Source organism: Grosmannia clavigera (genome assembly GCF_000143105.1).
Source record: "Grosmannia clavigera kw1407 unplaced genomic scaffold GCSC_140, whole genome shotgun sequence".
NCBI lineage: Eukaryota > Fungi > Ascomycota > Sordariomycetes > Ophiostomatales > Ophiostomataceae > Leptographium > Leptographium clavigerum.
The window spans coordinates 1963529-1980340 of record NW_014040801.1 but is presented as its reverse complement, the minus strand read 5'-3'; the positions used below and the strand labels follow the sequence as shown (position 1 = coordinate 1980340).

The 16812-nt window shown below is 57.6% G+C and overlaps 7 protein-coding genes across 7 annotated transcripts; 3 read left to right on the top strand and 4 right to left on the bottom strand.

Annotated features, from left to right (window-relative positions):
- Positions 1–2161: 2161 nt before the first annotated feature.
- Positions 2162–4446, bottom strand: CMQ_936 (gata transcription factor; the record flags this gene model as incomplete). Its single annotated transcript, XM_014318015.1, has 4 exons — positions 2162–3184; positions 3282–3566; positions 4067–4172; positions 4223–4446. The coding sequence occupies 4 exons, from the start codon at positions 4444–4446 to the stop codon at positions 2162–2164; spliced, it is 1638 nt and encodes a 545-aa protein (XP_014173490.1).
- Positions 4447–5617: 1171 nt separating this feature from the next.
- Positions 5618–6601, top strand: CMQ_1577 (rRNA assembly protein; the record flags this gene model as incomplete). The annotated part of the gene is made up of 1 exon (XM_014318656.1): positions 5618–6601. One exon carries the CDS (start codon positions 5618–5620, stop codon positions 6599–6601), a length of 984 nt encoding a protein of 327 aa, XP_014174131.1.
- A 122-nt stretch (positions 6602–6723) lies between these two features.
- Positions 6724–7973, bottom strand: CMQ_1697 (alcohol dehydrogenase; the record flags this gene model as incomplete). Its single annotated transcript, XM_014318776.1, has 2 exons — positions 6724–7834; positions 7915–7973. The coding sequence occupies 2 exons, from the start codon at positions 7971–7973 to the stop codon at positions 6724–6726; spliced, it is 1170 nt and encodes a 389-aa protein (XP_014174251.1).
- A 1425-nt stretch (positions 7974–9398) lies between these two features.
- CMQ_1461 (duf395 domain containing protein) lies at positions 9399–10442 on the top strand (the record flags this gene model as incomplete). The annotated part of the gene is made up of 1 exon (XM_014318540.1): positions 9399–10442. One exon carries the CDS (start codon positions 9399–9401, stop codon positions 10440–10442), a length of 1044 nt encoding a protein of 347 aa, XP_014174015.1.
- A 348-nt stretch (positions 10443–10790) lies between these two features.
- CMQ_1535 (endoribonuclease l-psp) lies at positions 10791–11337 on the bottom strand (the record flags this gene model as incomplete). Its single annotated transcript, XM_014318614.1, has 2 exons — positions 10791–11151; positions 11228–11337. 2 exons carry the CDS (start codon positions 11335–11337, stop codon positions 10791–10793), a joined length of 471 nt encoding a protein of 156 aa, XP_014174089.1.
- Positions 11338–11700: 363 nt separating this feature from the next.
- Positions 11701–13004, bottom strand: CMQ_927 (quinic acid utilization activator; the record flags this gene model as incomplete). The annotated part of the gene is made up of 4 exons (XM_014318006.1): positions 11701–11887; positions 11951–12720; positions 12783–12819; positions 12898–13004. The coding sequence occupies 4 exons, from the start codon at positions 13002–13004 to the stop codon at positions 11701–11703; spliced, it is 1101 nt and encodes a 366-aa protein (XP_014173481.1).
- A 952-nt stretch (positions 13005–13956) lies between these two features.
- On the top strand, positions 13957–16551 carry CMQ_1117 (repressor protein; the record flags this gene model as incomplete). The annotated part of the gene is made up of 2 exons (XM_014318196.1): positions 13957–16245; positions 16324–16551. The coding sequence occupies 2 exons, from the start codon at positions 13957–13959 to the stop codon at positions 16549–16551; spliced, it is 2517 nt and encodes an 838-aa protein (XP_014173671.1).
- Between the last annotated feature and the right edge of the window lie 261 nt (positions 16552–16812).

Genomic DNA, 16812 nt, shown 5'->3' with positions numbered 1-16812 from the left:
AGTCGTCCCCATCATAATCAGTGAATGGACCCGTGATTCTGTGATAGACGGAAATCCGGTGCCGACCTGGACTCTACGAAACATCAAGCCGGATTGACGCACTTACCTCATCTTCCATGGCTATGGCCGTAGGCCCGACTGGAGGCCTGGAAGGCGAGTGACCTATCTTCGCCACAGCCGCTAACAAGATACCGTGCAGGATATTCCGGAACATGGCGTAAGAAATAGCAACATTTGGAAAGATCATATCACCTTTTGGCGCATGTAAGGCAGAAAAGTGTACTTATTGCATACTTGTCGTAGTCACCGAAGTTATCATTGAAGTTCAAATATTGGAGTTCAGAGACAGGTGACGTTGTGTGTAACGGACAGTACGAATATATGGCTACAGGTATGTCGACACTGTGACTCGGAAAGTGCGGCGAACCAGTTTGAGCCAATCAGGCGTCGGTAGTTAGTTGGTTAGCCCAGAAAAGCAAAGCCTCCAATTGACGAGAGTTTCCGAAAAAAAGATCGAGCCACGCAAAAACCCGCAACCCCGACTGAACTTCGAGACCACTCGCGACATCCAGTTCCGTCGACCGTACACCCCCGACACAAAGATAACCACCGTAACCGCTCACCGAGACAGATTCGTCACAATGGTGCGCTCCCTCCTCCCATTGCTCATCCCGGATTCGGGGCGCTACTCTTCCTTTCAGTGATCTCATCTTGCTGACTCTCCCCCCCTTCGTGTCGATATAGGCTGCTACGGGCCCCCTCTACAAGCAAGTTCCCCTTCCCTGACTGATGGCCAGTCGCTCTTCTCGGATAGGCCTCGTAGTCCTGCTCAATGCGCGCCGTCCTGCCGTTTTCGTGCTTCTCTTCTAACACAGCCGCGCTCTGCCTACAGCATCTTCTTTCGGAAGAACTACTCGATGCTTACGGTCGTCTTCGGCTCTGCATTTGTCTTCCAATCGTGAGAATTTCGTCGGCCTCTGGGCTTACCGCCAATCAGGAATCCTAAACAGGGAGGCTAATGCCGTCTTCTTCCGCATCTAGGTTCTTCGACATCGGCCTGAACAAGGTCTGGGACAACATCAACCGCGGCGTATGAACCCTCCCCTTCTACCCCCCAATTGCGCGCTTTCGGTCCCTGTTGGCTAACTTCGGGCTTTAGCGGCAATGGAAGGACATCCGTTACAAGTACGTCGAGGCTGAGGAGGAGTAAGGGAACGATCGAATGTGACAGCCGGGAAGCGGAGATAGAAGTGAAGCGACGCGAACTCGGACAATCAAGAGCACAGCGCCTTCCAAGGACGATATACGGCATCGACAAATGACGACGCCAGATAGGAAGGATGGATACGATCCGGACTAAGAAACTCCAAGGAACAATAGTCTGTTTTTTTTCAGCCTATCTGACGATGACTAGTGAAGGTGCACTTGGCAATTGTTTGGCAGTCTGCAATGTCATCATGTAGCATCTGCATGTGTGATTTACGTAAACACCCCCCCAAAGACCAGATTGAGGATGTGTATACACTTGTGTTTTGCGGATATATATAAGCATAACGACGCCAAGACTGGTTCTTCCGTCCCGTAGAAGAAAAAAAATGCAGACTAACAATGAATAGCCAGATGCATGGCAACAGTGGCAGCTGGGCCATCGTTGTCGATCCCAGCTGCGACAATCTCCCCTTTTGATTGAGTACTCTCTGAAAGACCGCTCCTTCCGTTCTCCAAGCCAAACACAGTTTCGCTTTCCCAGTACCAACACCATCCCAATTAAACACACATATGTGTTTCTTTTCCTGTCTGTTCTTTTGCCGAGACACGTTTGATTAAACCAGGTTGCTTCCCTATCTCAGTTCTCGGTTCTCGGTTCTCTCTCTTTCTTTTTCTTTTTTTTCTTTTTTTCTTTTGCTCCAATCCCTACGATAGAAGCCGCCTGTGATAATGCAAAGTAAAGCAGATCATTACGAGCACTCGCAGTGCAAGCAGAATCGACCCGTACTCCCATACTCTGAGTTTTTGTGAGGTGCTGGACGCAAAGGCAAGAGGAACATGGGGGGCAGCAAGTTGAATAAGCGGAAATAGAAAGGAAATAAGGGCGCTTCGGGAGGATGTTGTCGTGGTATCATAGTTTGTGCCCGCAGCAGGTTTCTGGCAAAAGTCGAGGTCATGGCTTGGGTGAGCTCGGCCTTATCGCTTCTGACAGTTGGGAAGTCTCTTCCAAGGCTTGCTTCGCTGTCTGCATTGTGACGGTGGCCTCGTCCCCAGAGGCGCCGTTTGGCACGTCCTTAGTCGCTTCGATCGCCGCAATCTCGTCGCTATCTGCCATCTTCTTGTCTGCCTCTTCGGGAAAAACAACTGCTTTATTGTCATCGTTGCCGATATCGTTGTTGGCACCGTTGCTGACATCATTGTTGACATCAATGTCCTTGGTCAGGCTAGCGTCCTCAATCGTGCCTTTCGTGTTTGCGCAAACGTCTGCTGTCGTCGCTTCTACCAATGCGTCGGCGGGTACGTCGGCTACCGGCGATGAGAGACGCGGCCGTTTGATCCGTCCGCTCTCGTAGGCGCCGAGGGCATTTTTTGACTCGGTCAGCTCGAGCTCTAATTCGTCGAGGCGCCGCTTCAGCATGTTCTCCCGCCGGTGGCTCTCTTCGAGCTGCGAGCGCAGCTGTGTCTCCGACTGCGTCAGCAGCTCGACCTGTGATCGCAGCTGCGCCTCGATAGCCTGGTGGTTTGCGTCCTGGCCGTCCTGACCTGTCCCATAGGGCGGCTCGTAGTGGCCCAGCCGGCGCTGGATAAAGTCGTTAATGACCTCCAACTCAGCCACGCGGGTCTTCAGGCTCGAGTTTGCGGCTAGGAGCTGGTCCTGGTTCTGCGGATCCATGCGGTCGCCATTCAAAGGCGACACAGCACGACTGGGCGACGTTCCGGACGCGCCAAACGGCTGCAGGTGTTGGCTCTGGTATTGTCCGTCGTCCAGCATCGGGTAGCCTCCCGACGACGTGTGCGTGTACATTCCCGAGGCCGCGCTGCCCAGTGAGTGCTCTCCGTCGAGATGGCCGTTGGCTGGCTTCTGCGATACCCGCCGCGCTGTGAGCGCGGCCGTGGCAGCGTAAGCCTGGCTTTGCAAGTCTACCACGCCGTTCTGATCAACGCCGGCAGCAGCGGCAGCGACGGCGGCTGCGTTCTGCGGACCGACGGTCGTGTTAGCAGGCTGGCTCAGATAAGAGGATAAGAGGAAGATAAGGACACCGAAACGCAAAGACGAAAGGGGGTTCGCGAACCTTCTTCTTCATGGCCAGGTCAGGTCGCATCGACGTCTTCACTCGGTTGCGGCTCTTGATCACGTCGGTCTTCAGGGAGATGGGACGCGGGCGGCCGTGCAGCTTGAGAAAGAGTCCGCAGGCATTGCACAGCACGGAGCCCATCTCGTCGCGCCGCCATAACGGTGTGGTCGAAGTCGCGCAGTTTTGACATATTGGCTGCGTGGTTTCGCGATCATGGTTAGCCATGGTTGCCATCTTCCTGAGCGGTCCCGGGTCGTCTCTGGGGGAGCCTGATTGTGCAATCTGTCGGAGGGTGATAGGAATTTGTGAATCTCAATGGAGAATGCGAAGGATAAGAAGGGGGGGCGGTGGAGTTGATGTCGGCCAGATGATAAGGAGGTCAAAAAAAACCTTTATCGTTGTGCCGATATGAGATTACACATTTGCTGTGGTTTGGACAGTTTTAATTCGGGGGGATGGGAAATGTGGGACTGTGTACATAAGAATTGATAAGGAAGGATGGGAGGGGTGGAATTAGGACGGCGCCTTCTGATTGCTCGCTTTTGCTGTATCAGGATTGGCTGCAGTAAGCACGGATCGTCGCCCAACTACGCCGTACTGAGCAACTCGTAGGAGCATGGAGCGGTACACGAAGCTGACCACCGGACGCTAGCAGGGCTAATTCGCATCGCGCCGATTGCCCGGTCACAACAAGACGAGAGGGAGAGACAGGCACAGGAGACGGGAGCCGGTGCCAGTTGCATGCGCGCTTTCGAGGTTCCCCATTTCTTTCTAAAACTCACCAGATTGCCAGCCGAACCGCCGGTAGATGTGGCGGCCGGCGACGACGTGCTGGAATGCAGGGCCGATAGTCCTGCCAGAGCCGTGGACATTGCCATTGTCGATGGTCTGTGAAGGGTGTCAGAGCTCCTGTGATCATGTGGCGATGGGTGTCTTACTTTGGCTGTGGAGAGCTCCGGCCAGACATGCCGGCGCCCATGGCGAGAGAGGAGATGCCCGGCAGCTGGGCGAGCGATGCCTGTGTCGAGGCCGAGCTCGGCCGGGAGATGGGCTCCAGTGGCGCCGGCGCCGATAGTCCGTGGACACCGTCGTCCACCATCATTCGTAGCGGGGCAAGATTGAGGTTGGGATCGGGGAGAGCTGCCAGCGACAACTGGGACATAGGCGGCGGGAGGAACGAAATGGCGGCGGGAGCCAGCGTGTTGTAGGGCGGGCCTGGGTGTGCTGCAGCAGACAGCACGGTGCGCAAACAGCCAAATGGAGCTGTGAGCGCTTGCGTCGTCGACCCAGTCAAGTCCGGGGTATATCAAGGGGGGTGTAGGGGGGTCTGAGTTGCCGGTACGTCGTAGATATGTAAGATGTGTAAAGTAAATGCGAAATATGGTATCTTATGTAATCGATTTTAACTTCTGCAGAAATCGTCGATCGGGAGAACCGGTTCGTTGGAATGTGGGAGTAGTGACGTTTGGTTTCGAGGACAGCAGACGTGATTGACGAAGCAAGTAGACGGCAAAGCCGGAAGGCAACAGCGCGATGCTTAAACTGGTCTGGCCCCCCTGGGTGAAGTTGCAGCGGGTGGTGCTGAGGGTAAGATTGGCAGGCTGACTCCACAAATCCGAGATGAGGGTGAGGCGAGGGTATGAGATAGCATGGAGGAAAACAAACGGTTGCTCTTTCGAAGACGTGCAGACACGTTTTTGAGAAAGAAAACGAAAAAAAGATAGGAGGCTGAAAAAGAAGGCGCGGAGCGTGTTGTACGCCAAAGTAGGCCTTCTACAGGTGTATGGCACTTGCCCCGGGCCTCAGACCTCATCGTAAGATCCGCTACGAAAATTTTCCTGCAATTACCTAAGTTAATGCAGCAATTGGTCGTACTATGTACTCCGTGCAGCCTTGCGGCTACACGCGCCCCAGGCCGCAAGGCACTTTGCCATGTGCATGTAATGTATTTGCAAGGCTTTCAGATCTCTGTCTGCTCGCACTATGCCTTATCAATGGTGCCAGTAATATTCCGTATCGCGGTTGTTACGTGTTCATTAGGTTCATGAGAGCATAGCGCGACGGGGCGTTGATTGGCTGAACGTTACAATGGGGCTCTGGATTTTCCTTTTTATTTTCGGCCTACTTTTTAAGTTTTGAAAATCGAAAAAAGCTGGAGCTGGCTATCTTATCGAGATTTTCCGGTGCAGCTTTTTTTTCTTCTGTTGAACCTCATTACGAGACTTTCTATTAGCACTCCCCATTGCATTTGCACCGATCATTCGGTTCTGTTGTTGTACTCGGTATCTTCGACCATCACAAAGTCCAGCCTTTTACGGTCCAAGACAGCGACAATGCCGTCAAGCCACGAAAAGGACAAGCCGTGGGACACGGACGACATTGACAAGTGGAAGGTGGAACCATTCAAGCCGGAGGACAATGTGGGCGGCAGCTTTCTGGAGGAATCGTCGTTCTCGACGCTGTTCCCCAAGTACCGCGAAGTGTACCTGCGGGAGGCGTGGCCGGGCGTTACGCGGGCGCTGCAGAAGCACGGCATTGCATGCGAGCTAGACCTAGTGACAGGTACGATGACGGTCAAGACGACCCGGCGTACGTACGACCCGGCGGCGATCCTGAACGCACGGGACCTGATCCGACTGCTGTCGCGGTCTGTGCCGGCACCACAGGCGCTGCGGGTGCTGGAGGAGGGCGTGGCGGCGGACATTATCAAGATCCGCAGTCTGGTGCGCAACAAGGAGCGGTTCGTGAAGCGGCGGCAGCGGATTCTGGGGCCAGGCGGATCGACGCTCAAGGCACTGGAGATCCTGACGGAGACATACATTCTGGTTCAGGGCGGTACGGTGGCGGTGATGGGGCCGTTCCGCGGGCTCAAGGACGTGCGCCGAGTGGTGGAGGACTGCATGGCCAACGTGCATCCGATCTACATGATCAAGGAGCTGATGGTCAAGCGCGAGCTGGCCAAGGACCCGCAGCTGGCCACCGAGAGCTGGGACCGGTTTCTGCCCAACTTCAAGAAGCGCACGCTGAGCAAGCGGCGCGTGCCGCTCAAAGTCACCGACAAGGCGGCCAAGCCGTACACAGCCTTCCCACCGGCGCCCGAGAAGAGCAAGGTCGACCTGCAGATCGAGACGGGCGAGTACTTCCTCAGCAAGGAAGCCAAGAAGCGGGCCACCGAGACCGAGCGCCAGGAGAAGGCCCACCAGAAGAAGGAGGACAAGAAGCGCGAGCGGGAAAAGGACTTTGTGCCGCCCGAGGAGGGCGATGCCAAGAAGCGCAAGAAGAAGAAGCGGAGGACGGAGGAGGCGGCCGAGGAGTAGAAAATGGCGAGGACATGTACGTGGTATTGATTCGGTATGGATCCGAGGGATATTTGTCAGCTACAACAAGCTGGTATTACTCAATTATAGCGTTTTTTTTATCTCCTGTGCATTTTCCATATTTAGAGCTTGGACGGCGAGTCTGCCTGGTCGGCCTGTCCGTCAGCTAATCCATCAGCCGGCTCATCAAACTGCAGCACGAGCTTGCCGAACTGGCGGCCGGCCTTCATGTCGTCAAAGAGGCCGTCGATGGCGGGCAGGTTTGCGAGCGAGAGGCCACCGTGGACGACGCGGCTGACGACAGGACGGATGTGGTGCTGGCGCACAAAGGCGACGAGGGCGCGGAACTCGGCGCGCGAGCCCATGGTGCAGCCCTTGAGGTCGATGTTGTGCAGGACAGCCTGCATGGTCCAGTCGAGCCGAGGGCCGACAGTCATGCCGTACGACGCGATGATGCCACCGGGCCGCAGCAGCCGGCTAGCACGCCGGACAATGTCGCCGCCGGCGCCGTCGACGACGACATCAAAGAGTGGCGCGGTTGTGGGCAGCTGACTCAGCAGTTGGCGGTCCCAATCGGCATCGCGATACGAGACGCCGCCGCTGGCCCCGAGCTCGTCGCGTGCCCGTGCCAGCTTAGCGACGTCGCCCGACGTCACAAACACGCGGCAGTCGTGCGCGATGGCCAGCTGGGCCGCCACCATGGCCACGCCGCCGCCGATGCCCGTGACGAGCACGTTGCGAGGGCCTTGTCCGTGGCGATGGTGGCCGGTCGGCCGGTCGATGCCGCTCTTCGTCACGAGAGCCCGCCAGGCCGTCAGCCCAACCAGCGGCAGGGCTGCCGCCTCAGCTGCCGTCAGGTGCGGCGGCGCCGCCTCCAGATCGTCCTCCGGCACGCAGAGGTAGTCGATGGCCGTGCCGGCAGGCGTGCCCACGGCGGCGCCCAAGGCCGTGAAGCGAGCCTCGTCTTCAGGCCCGTCCGGGTCCGAGTCCCAATGCCGGATGGGCGCCAGCACAACGCCCGTGCCGACAATGGCCACGTCGCGCCGCCGGCAGCCCGGCCCAACCTCCTCGACGATACCGTAGCCGTCGGCCAGAAGGGGGTGCTCAAACGAGATGCCCGGGTACAGGTGCTGGCGGATAAACAGGTCGCGATGGTTCAGCGCCACCGCCCGCATGCGCACCAGCAGCTCGCCCGGACCCGGCGTCGGTCGGGCTATTTCGTTGAGCTGCAGGCTGTCTCGGTCAGTAACTGGTGTAGATCGTGTGTGTGTGTGTGACAGAGAGTGAAAGACATGGAGAGAGAAAAATCTCACGGGTAGTAGACCTGGCCTGGTTTGCCGGCCACCTGCTTCACTGTGAGCGAATGAGCCATCGTCTTCCGTACAGACTTTGCAAACAGGTAGAGACGAGAAGACTGTTCGTGTGGTTGGCCTAATTGCAAAGTGAAGTCACTGGCCAGCAGTCCGCATTCGGCAGCCACCAGAGACTCTTGCCGCGGGTCTGTCTTGGACGTCAGCCAGTATTATACAATGGGAAGGAGGAGCCCATACGCTGCTATACCCCCGCATTCCCCACTACCTCGGTACTGGGAGCTGGACTTACTGACTAATATACAGCACGGTGATGTGAACTTAGATTTGGCCTCATAGTCTCGTCAGCCTTGCCGGCTGTAACTGTATCTTGCTGCATATGTTCAATATTTGCTTGAGATCTCGTGGTCGTCGTACTAGGATGTACGGTGTACCGCCTACTGGCCAGCTGCGCGCTCATCCGGTCCAAGCCTCCCATTCGATAGACTTTGACACGGCTTACGACATATTCCAATGCATCAAATGTCTCGGGGATGACGATGGAGTACGAATAGATGTGCAGTGTATGCACGGCATCCTTGTCCAGAGGTCGGTTGCCAACACACCCCCCGGCTAAGGCTGAAACTTGAACTTGCCGGTTGCTGGGTTCTCTTGTCCCAAGGAAGAAAGACAGCGCGGAACCTGTCGTGAAGAGCCGAAAACCAACAAGGTCTCTGGAGTACGGAGTACTCCGTACGGAATACCTTGTTACATTGTGGGGACTTTCTGTCTCGCAGACTAGATGGTCGCCGAACAGTCTCGTCTTATTACACATGCTATACATGCTTGCAATGCGCCACAATCCCGACCGGTCGGTGAGCTGTCCAGCATGCCATCCATCAACCGGCGACCTTTTGGTTCTCCTATTTCCTCTTCACACCATCTGTCTATCTAGCTTCTTGGTCTGCCGCGCATGTGGACGGATCCCGAATCGCACAATTCTGAGCTAGATGCTCTCATTAGCTAGTGCTGTGAGCATATGCAAAATCTTTCGACTCCTCCCCCCACACCTACCATTAGGGCAGCGCCTTCGATGCGACTTGGCGTCGTGGATACTTGGCTGCCAGCTCTGCTCCGTAGGTCGCCGGCAATGGCCTGTCTACAAGGGAGGCCAAACGTCGCCGTCCATCCAGACATCGGATGCTCAATATTTCGGTGTATATAAGGACATGTCTGTGGGTGGTGGAAGATTATCGTCTCGTTGGTCTCTAGCTTTTTTAATCTGTGCTCTGTTTCTCCGTCTCGTCGTATCATCTTTCAAAGCGGCAAGAACGACGCTGTCCGGTCTTTCCTCCCGCTCCTCGCTCTTTTCCACCCTTTCCCCCCTCTCGTTCGGTATTTTGTGATTCCTACATCCCTCCTTTCCACCATCCATTCTACTCTCACAGCTTCCATTCACCACGACACCAGAGACCAGAAGAAACAATCAAAACCGCAAACCGCCGCTCATGGCCGCTACCATCATCACCGGTGCTGCCTTTGGCGCGGCCCTCACTGCTTCTGGCGTCGATCAGCCTGCTGTCATTCTCGGCCAGCTCAAATGGGAGAATTACCACATGCTGCAGGCCTTTCTGACGGCCACTGCCGCCAGCGCCCTCGTCAACTCTGCCGCCAACACGGTCGGCCACGCCAGCTTAAAGCCTCGCCAGTACGCCACCCGTGGCTGGTTCGCCCCCTTTGACGGCAACATCGTCGGTGGCCTCATCCTTGGCGTTGGCATGGCTCTGTCTGGCTCCTGTCCAGGAACCGTGCTGTCTCAGTCTGCCCTCAATATTCGCTCGGGCTACTTCGCACTGGCCGGCGGTTTTGTCGGCGGTGCCGTCTGGGCCGTCATTTTGCGGCCTCGTCTGGCCCGAAAGCTGAAGGAGCGTGTAGAGCGGAAGAAGAAGACGGCCACTGCTGCTGGCACGGCATCTGTGTCTGAAGAAGGCCTTCCCATCTCTGTTCCTGCCCTCCTCGGCGTCTCGACAGGCGTGACACTCGCTGTGTACGAAGCCCTGCTGGCTACTGTGGTCGGGGGCACGGCTGTCGTCTATGGCCCCGGCTCATACGCTACTCTGTCGCCCGTTGTCGGCGGCTTGTTGATCGGTCTCGCACAGCTGATTTCTGTGGCCGTGCGCAAGACGACTCTAGGCGTGTCCGCTGTCTACGAGGACTTTGGCGACTGGTTGAAGTGGGCCACTAGCGGTGACAGCACGAAGAAACCCGCCGTCAACTCTTTCCTCTTTGCGCTGGGCATCGCGGCCGGCAGCCGTACTACTGTCACTCTCTTCCCAGCCCTTGTTGCGCATAATGCAACCTCGTCTGCCTCACTGTCTATCTCGCCCTCTGCTGCTGTCATGGGCGGCTTCGCCATGGCGTTGGGTTCGCGCATCGCCGGCGGCTGCACGTCTGGTCACGGCATCAGCGGCATGTCGTTGATGTCTCTGCCAAGCTTCATCACCATCGGATCGGCCTTTTTGGGGGGCGGCATTGCGGCCCTACTACTGTAGTCTACTCTGTACTGGCTGTAGTTTTACACCATCCCCTTCATTATCTTCCCTGACTATGATATATTGAACGACGAACGTGCTGGATGGGCGGAGAAGGGCATGCTTTCTGCTGTATATTATAGACCACCGGCGCTTTCGCCACTATACCCATGCACAATAGGACCAGTTTCTGCTCGAGGTCGCCGATCGATAACAGTGGCTTTGTAACGACGGGGACCCGCACTTCCCCTGTTCCAATGGCACCCTTGCGAGGTCCCCGAGAGGAGCGCTGTGGGAATTTGGAGGTAAGATTTGTATCTTAGTACAAGTGCGTTGTGCATATGCTGGTTGCGAGACACCTGCATCAGCTTACAGGGGCGGATCCGACACGTCAGCACGCTGATTCAGCCCGTCGCTGATCTTCTTCGGCCGCCGCGCCGTCACCTCCACCTCGATCAGCATGGCCTCCTCCAGCAGGCCGGCCTGCATCATCGTGGCTGCCGGACGGGCGCCTCTCTCGCCGCCGAACCATTGCTGCAGCACCGGCCAGGTCTGGGCGAACAGGTTGCGGTCGGGCAGAATATAGCGCACGCGCACGACGTCGGCCATCGTCACCGGCTCGTGCTCGACATCCGGACCAACCTGGGCGAGCGCGGCGGCAATGTTGCGCAGCGCCTGGTCGGCCTGGTCGGCGGCTCCCGTGCGCAGCTCGCCGGTGGCGTAGTCGTAGCTGCATAGCAGCAGACCTGGTCAGCCATCCGTGGCGTCCTGCTACGGGAAAGAAAGTGGACAAGAAAGATGCTCACCCAGTACAACCCGAAATAAAGACCCAGTCGCCAGAGACGACGGCACGTGAGTAGCCGATCTGGGCCTCAAAGGCTGAGCCAGAGCTGATGAGCTGGCGATCCTGTGCCATGTTGTGTTGCTGAGATGCTGAGCACTGGTCTCTTGTCTCATATGTCGACGATGCGAACTTGGTATAAGGTGGGCTGTCATATAAGATGTACGGACTAGTGGATATTTTGTCCTGAGTCACAGCAACTAGTATTGTATCTCGCTAAGCCCGTATTTATAATTTCACTGCAGGTCTGGCCAAGCTTTACATTTGGCCCGACCCTCGGAACAGTGAATACATGTGCTCTTCTTAAAGGGTATCTAAATATTCGCCTAGATCTTTCGGTATTCGTTTTCCGTGATATGCCCCCTTCGCACCTTCTAGTACATGTGGCAGCCGAGGATATACACCACTGCTATATACCAATTCAAACACCCAGGCCACTCATGTAAACTGCCTGCCCATGAGTAGCTCATAATAGGTCTTCTGGTCCATCTCACTGCCGAGCAGCGGATCAGCGTCGGCGGGTTCGGCCACTGGGTCCGGGTTATAACTAATAGCCAAGAAGTCGTTGAACGTCTCGTCTGGCGCAAATCCCAGCGAGCCCAACGTCTGGGAGAAGCTGTTCGATCTGTGGCCGAGTTAGCTGCCATGATCGCGCATAGAGACACACAGCATAGGAGAAGGTACGCACGACCGTGCCGCATCACGGGCGACAATGTCTGAGAAGGACATGGGACCCAGCCCAAACTCGGAAAAGCTGCTGTTGGACAACTGCCTGTCGTCATCGTCATGCAAAGGCAACGGCGCCTGTGTAACGCTCTGTTGCTGCTGTTGCTGCTGCGCCCGATGAGTGAGAATAGGCTCCGGTTCGAGTTCTAATATACTCTGCTCGTGCACGGAGAAGGCTTCTGACGCCAGCTCCGAATACACTGAAGCAGGTTGTGGATATAGCTCTCCGGCAGCGGCATCTGATTTTACGGGCAACCCTGCTGATGCTGATCTCGGTCTCTGTCCGTGTCCGGCCACTATAATCTTTTCTGCCGTAAATTTGGGCCGTGCCAGAGGGATTGTGCCAAGGCCGTTAACAGCAGCATTTTCGTCGGCGCCGACAGCGGCTGTGTTGCAGAGGCTGGCATCATCACCGGCCTCGGAGCCGGCTTCGTCGCCGAAAAAGGTCTTGAAGACGGTGCTCTGCTGCCAGGCTTGGATGAAGAACTCCTGCTGCTGGGGGTCCCGGATGGCTCGGACGAGACGCTTGCCCTCGGGCTGCTTCAGGTAGCCCTCGACAACGGGACCCAGGCTGGGGATCAGGGTCAGGGCAGCGCCCCATGCGGCTGCACTCTCACGCATGGTGTGGAGCGCGCTCCGGTAGCCCTGTGCCGGGCCTCGCTTCTTCTGCGGGCGCAGGTAGAGACAGGACTTGCCATGCCGCAGACAGTAGCTGCATCTTGGCTTTGCATTCTGGCATCACAGTCAGCCCCGGCGAGCCGGCCCTGGACAGAACAGAATGGCTTCATACTCACGTCGCACGGCTGGTGGTTGGTGTGGCAAAAGTCGCATCTAGCAGGCGGTCAGGAACGAATGAGCAACCGGTTCGGTTCCAGACGGGGACGTCGGAGGCAGAATGACAGGACTCACGCTCGCGAGCTCTTCTTCCTCTTCCGGGGATTTGCATTCGACCCTTCAGTAGACTCACTGTGCGGCAGCAGCTCATCCACAACAGAATATGGATCGTGCCGGTCCATGGTCGGGGGATTGGCACAGCCAAGACCTCATCCGGAAGGGCAGGCCTAGTTTCGACGAGTGACGCGCTGACAACGGCAGCACACTATCTCGTCCACCGCATGCCTCGACAGCCCTCAATCGAGCTGGCAGACGTTCCTAGCCGGTCACGACTGTGGTGTCTGGGCATCTGACGTCGACTGGTTCCGCAGGCACGTGGTAGAGGTCTGCGCGCACGGTGTGCGTACTTTCGGGCCGCGCTCAGTTGTCCTCGTCCCTTTGCAGCTGGCTCCGCGTGTTGACAATGTCGTCCTGGCAGAAATGCGGGTGGTTCGTCAAGTGGAGAATGGAAGCGTTCCGTGGTGTGTCTCATTGGATAGGCCCCGATGGGTGGCCCGAAAATTAGTCAGCCCCTCTTTGGAGTTTTGCCGACTTCCCCAATTGGCCGGCAGAGGAGCGACGGGTGGGGGCCGGTCGCTCTTGCCGGTATGTAGTGTCGGGGTTAATCTAGATAACCCGCAGAGTATTACGGTTCGCAGCTGCCGAAAGCATATTGCTGCTGTTGCTCTTCGTTGCTTAAAGCCCTATTTTGATTTTTGGAGCGGGCGCTTCTTGGAGACGGTCAACATACTGGTGCCAGGCGTGATGCGACGCGCATGTGTTCCAGGCCGCGAGGAGAACAAACGAGGAAACAGAAGCAGTCAGAGGTCTGTTCGTCGCCAGGAAGCTCGCAGGCATCGATGTGGCCCGACTAATAGAGCGCGCAATTTGCCGTCCCACAACAACCTGGGGAGAGAAGAAGAGACGACATAGCAGGACTGCCGAGAGATTGCAAAACGACAGCAGGGAGACTGCAGGGAGACTGCAGGGAGACTGCAGGGAGACTGCAGAGACTGGGACGAGACAGTCATCCTGACCACTGCCCCACTCGGCGCAAGAAGGACAGAATCGGCCAGCTGCCATCAGCAGGCGGCCATGACGGCGAAGACGAGGGCCGAGTCGAACTCCTCGGCGACAGCACCGGCTGCTGCTGGGGCGATGCTGCCGACAGGACCAGGAAGGCACCGTTTTGACCCGGACGCGTCCATCGTGCTGGTCGGCTGTCGCGGGGCGGGCAAGCGGTCGCTGGGCTTTATCGGAGCGCTGCATCTGCGGCGTCGCCTCGTGACCGAAGACCACTATTTTGGACAGGCAACGGGTGAGACGCGTGCCGAATACCTCAGCCGACACGGACGGGAGGTGTTTGTGCGGCGCAGCGCCGAGGTGTTCAAGCAGATGCTGGAGGCCAACAGCCGGCGCTGCATCATCGAGTGCGGGATGAGCAGCCTAACGGGTGAGGCCCAGGAGGCTCTACGCCGGTATTGCGCTTCGCACCCGGTCATTTACGTGCATCGTGAGCGCGAGCAGGTCCTGCGGTTTCTCGACGCCGCTGACGCTGACCAGCTGCTGCGAGCTGACGAGAGCCACCGGCGGTGCTCTAACCTAGAGTACTACAACCTGATTGAGTCAGGTGAGCATCAGAACCAGAACCAGAAACTGTCAACAGGAGTCAGCAGCGGCAGAAACAGCCCGGAGCGCCACTCGGTGTCGCGGCTGCTCTGCGTCAAAGAAGACTTCACCCGCTTCCTCGACCTCCTGCAGGGTCAAACATGGCAGAGACAATGGGCCGAGAGCCCGTTTTCGCTGAACGCAGTGCCACCCGAATTCCGCAGCCACTCGTTCGCGCTACGGCTGCGGCTGTCGTACCTGCTGGTCATGGACCTCGAGTGGGAGGACTACGAGGCGTGTGGCGACTGCGTGGAGCTCATCATCGACCGGTGGCCCGACGACCTGTTCAACCTGGTGGCCCGCCAGGTGGCTTTAATCCGCCGCAAGCTGGCCATGCCCATCATCTTCCACGTGGAGGAGAAGCCGCGGGGCGAACGCGACAGGACGCTGGCTGAGCGAGACCACATGGACGCCGAGCTGCTGGAGCTGGGCCTGCGACTTAACGTCGAGTACATCAGCCTGGACCTGCAGCGCAGCGACGAGCTGGTGCAGCGCATTCTAGCCCAGCGTGGCCGCACAGCCGTCATGGGCAACTTCTGGTTTCCCGGCCTGGAGGCGCCGCCGTGGTCATCTGACGTGCATCTGCACAATTACGAGCGTGCCATGGCCCTCGGCTGCAGTATCGTGCGCATTGTGCGCTTCAATCGTGGCGGCGGAAGTGGTGGCGAGCCGTCCGGGTCCTCGGCCGACTTCACGGCACGGCTGGACGTCCTGGTGCCCGATCCCAAGCCGCTGCTGGTGGCTTTTGACTACTCTATCCTCGGCATGTGCACACCGAGCCGAAATCGGATCTTCGTGCCCGTTAAGCACCCCAGCTCGGTTGGCCACGGTGATCATCTTGCCACCGTCACCACGATGGCTTCGTTGTTCAGCTACATGTTCCGCGAGCGGCGTCTGGACGCCCTCGACTTCTTCACCGTTGGCTCGCACATCGACTACTCCATCACACCGGCTGTCAACACGGCTGCCTTTGCCTTTGCCGGCCTGTGGCACACATTTCGGGCCGCCCAGTGCTCTACGCTCGACGAGCTCAACCGGCTCTTCCTCAGCCTCGGCACCCGTGCCAACACGACCTTTGGCGGCGCCACGCTGGCTGCACCCTTCAAGGTTGCCATCCTACCGTACGTTAAGCTGCAGAGCCAGCATGCCGCCGCCTTGGGCGCCGTCAACGTCATCCTACCGCTGCGTGGCCGTTCGGCCGCCGTGCTTGACCACGCAAACGCCCGCAATCGCGGCGGTTCCTGCAGCGAATTCTACGGCGACAACACCGACTGGCGCTCCATCTACATTTGTCTGCAGCGCGCCATCAGCCCGCGCAACGTCGTCCAGCCTTCCCGTACCACCGGCCTCGTCATCGGCGCCGGCGGCATGGCGCGAGCCGCCATCTACGCCCTCATCCAGCTGGGCTGTCGCCACATTTTTATCTACAACCGCACCCGCCAGCACGCCCTTGACGTGGCCCGCCACTTTGACGACTGGGCCCAGGGACTGGCGCTGGCCGGCGCAGGCGCTGCTGCGAACGGCAGCAGCGACAAGGCGCATCGCCAAATATGTCACGTGCTCAACTCTGTCGACGATCCGTGGCCGCCAGAATACCAGCCGCCGACCATGGTTGTGTCGTGTGTGCCGGCCGTCAACTCGGACGGCAGCCCCAAGGCCGACTTCCGCATGCCGAAGCAGTGGCTGACCAGTCCGACGGGCGGCGTCGTGGTGGAGGTGAGAAAGCTGATGGCGATGCCGACGCTCATTTTTCTGTTTATTGCATATTGCATATTGCATGCTGACCTCGTATAGCTCGCGTACGAACACCTGGTCACGCCTCTTGTGGCACAGATGCAGGCCCTCGGCGACTCCGCGTCGCCCGCCTGGGTCGTCGTTGACGGACTGGAGATTGTTAGTGAGATGGCCATCGAGTCCTTTGAGCTGATGACTGGCCGCATGGCGCCACAGCGCGTCATGAAGGCCGTCTGCCGCCGTGCATGGCAGGAGCAGCAGCGGCGACGAGCCTTGCCGGCGCCATGACGGACTGGCGGATCTTCTATGCGAGATACCATTGATGATAGATTACTTATGACTTAATCCAACGTGTAGTCCATTGTGGCGGGGTGCATGTGAGGATATTGATGCCATATATGTATATAAGCGAATAGTACTTTACCCATTTCGCACCAAATATTCTTTCTCCTCCTTGCAGTGCAAAATTTTTCTTCTCACCCTTCTCAAGAGAAACCGTCTAATGGGCTGCGAATGGAAGCATCCATGCGGAATGCGGTATTATTTTAT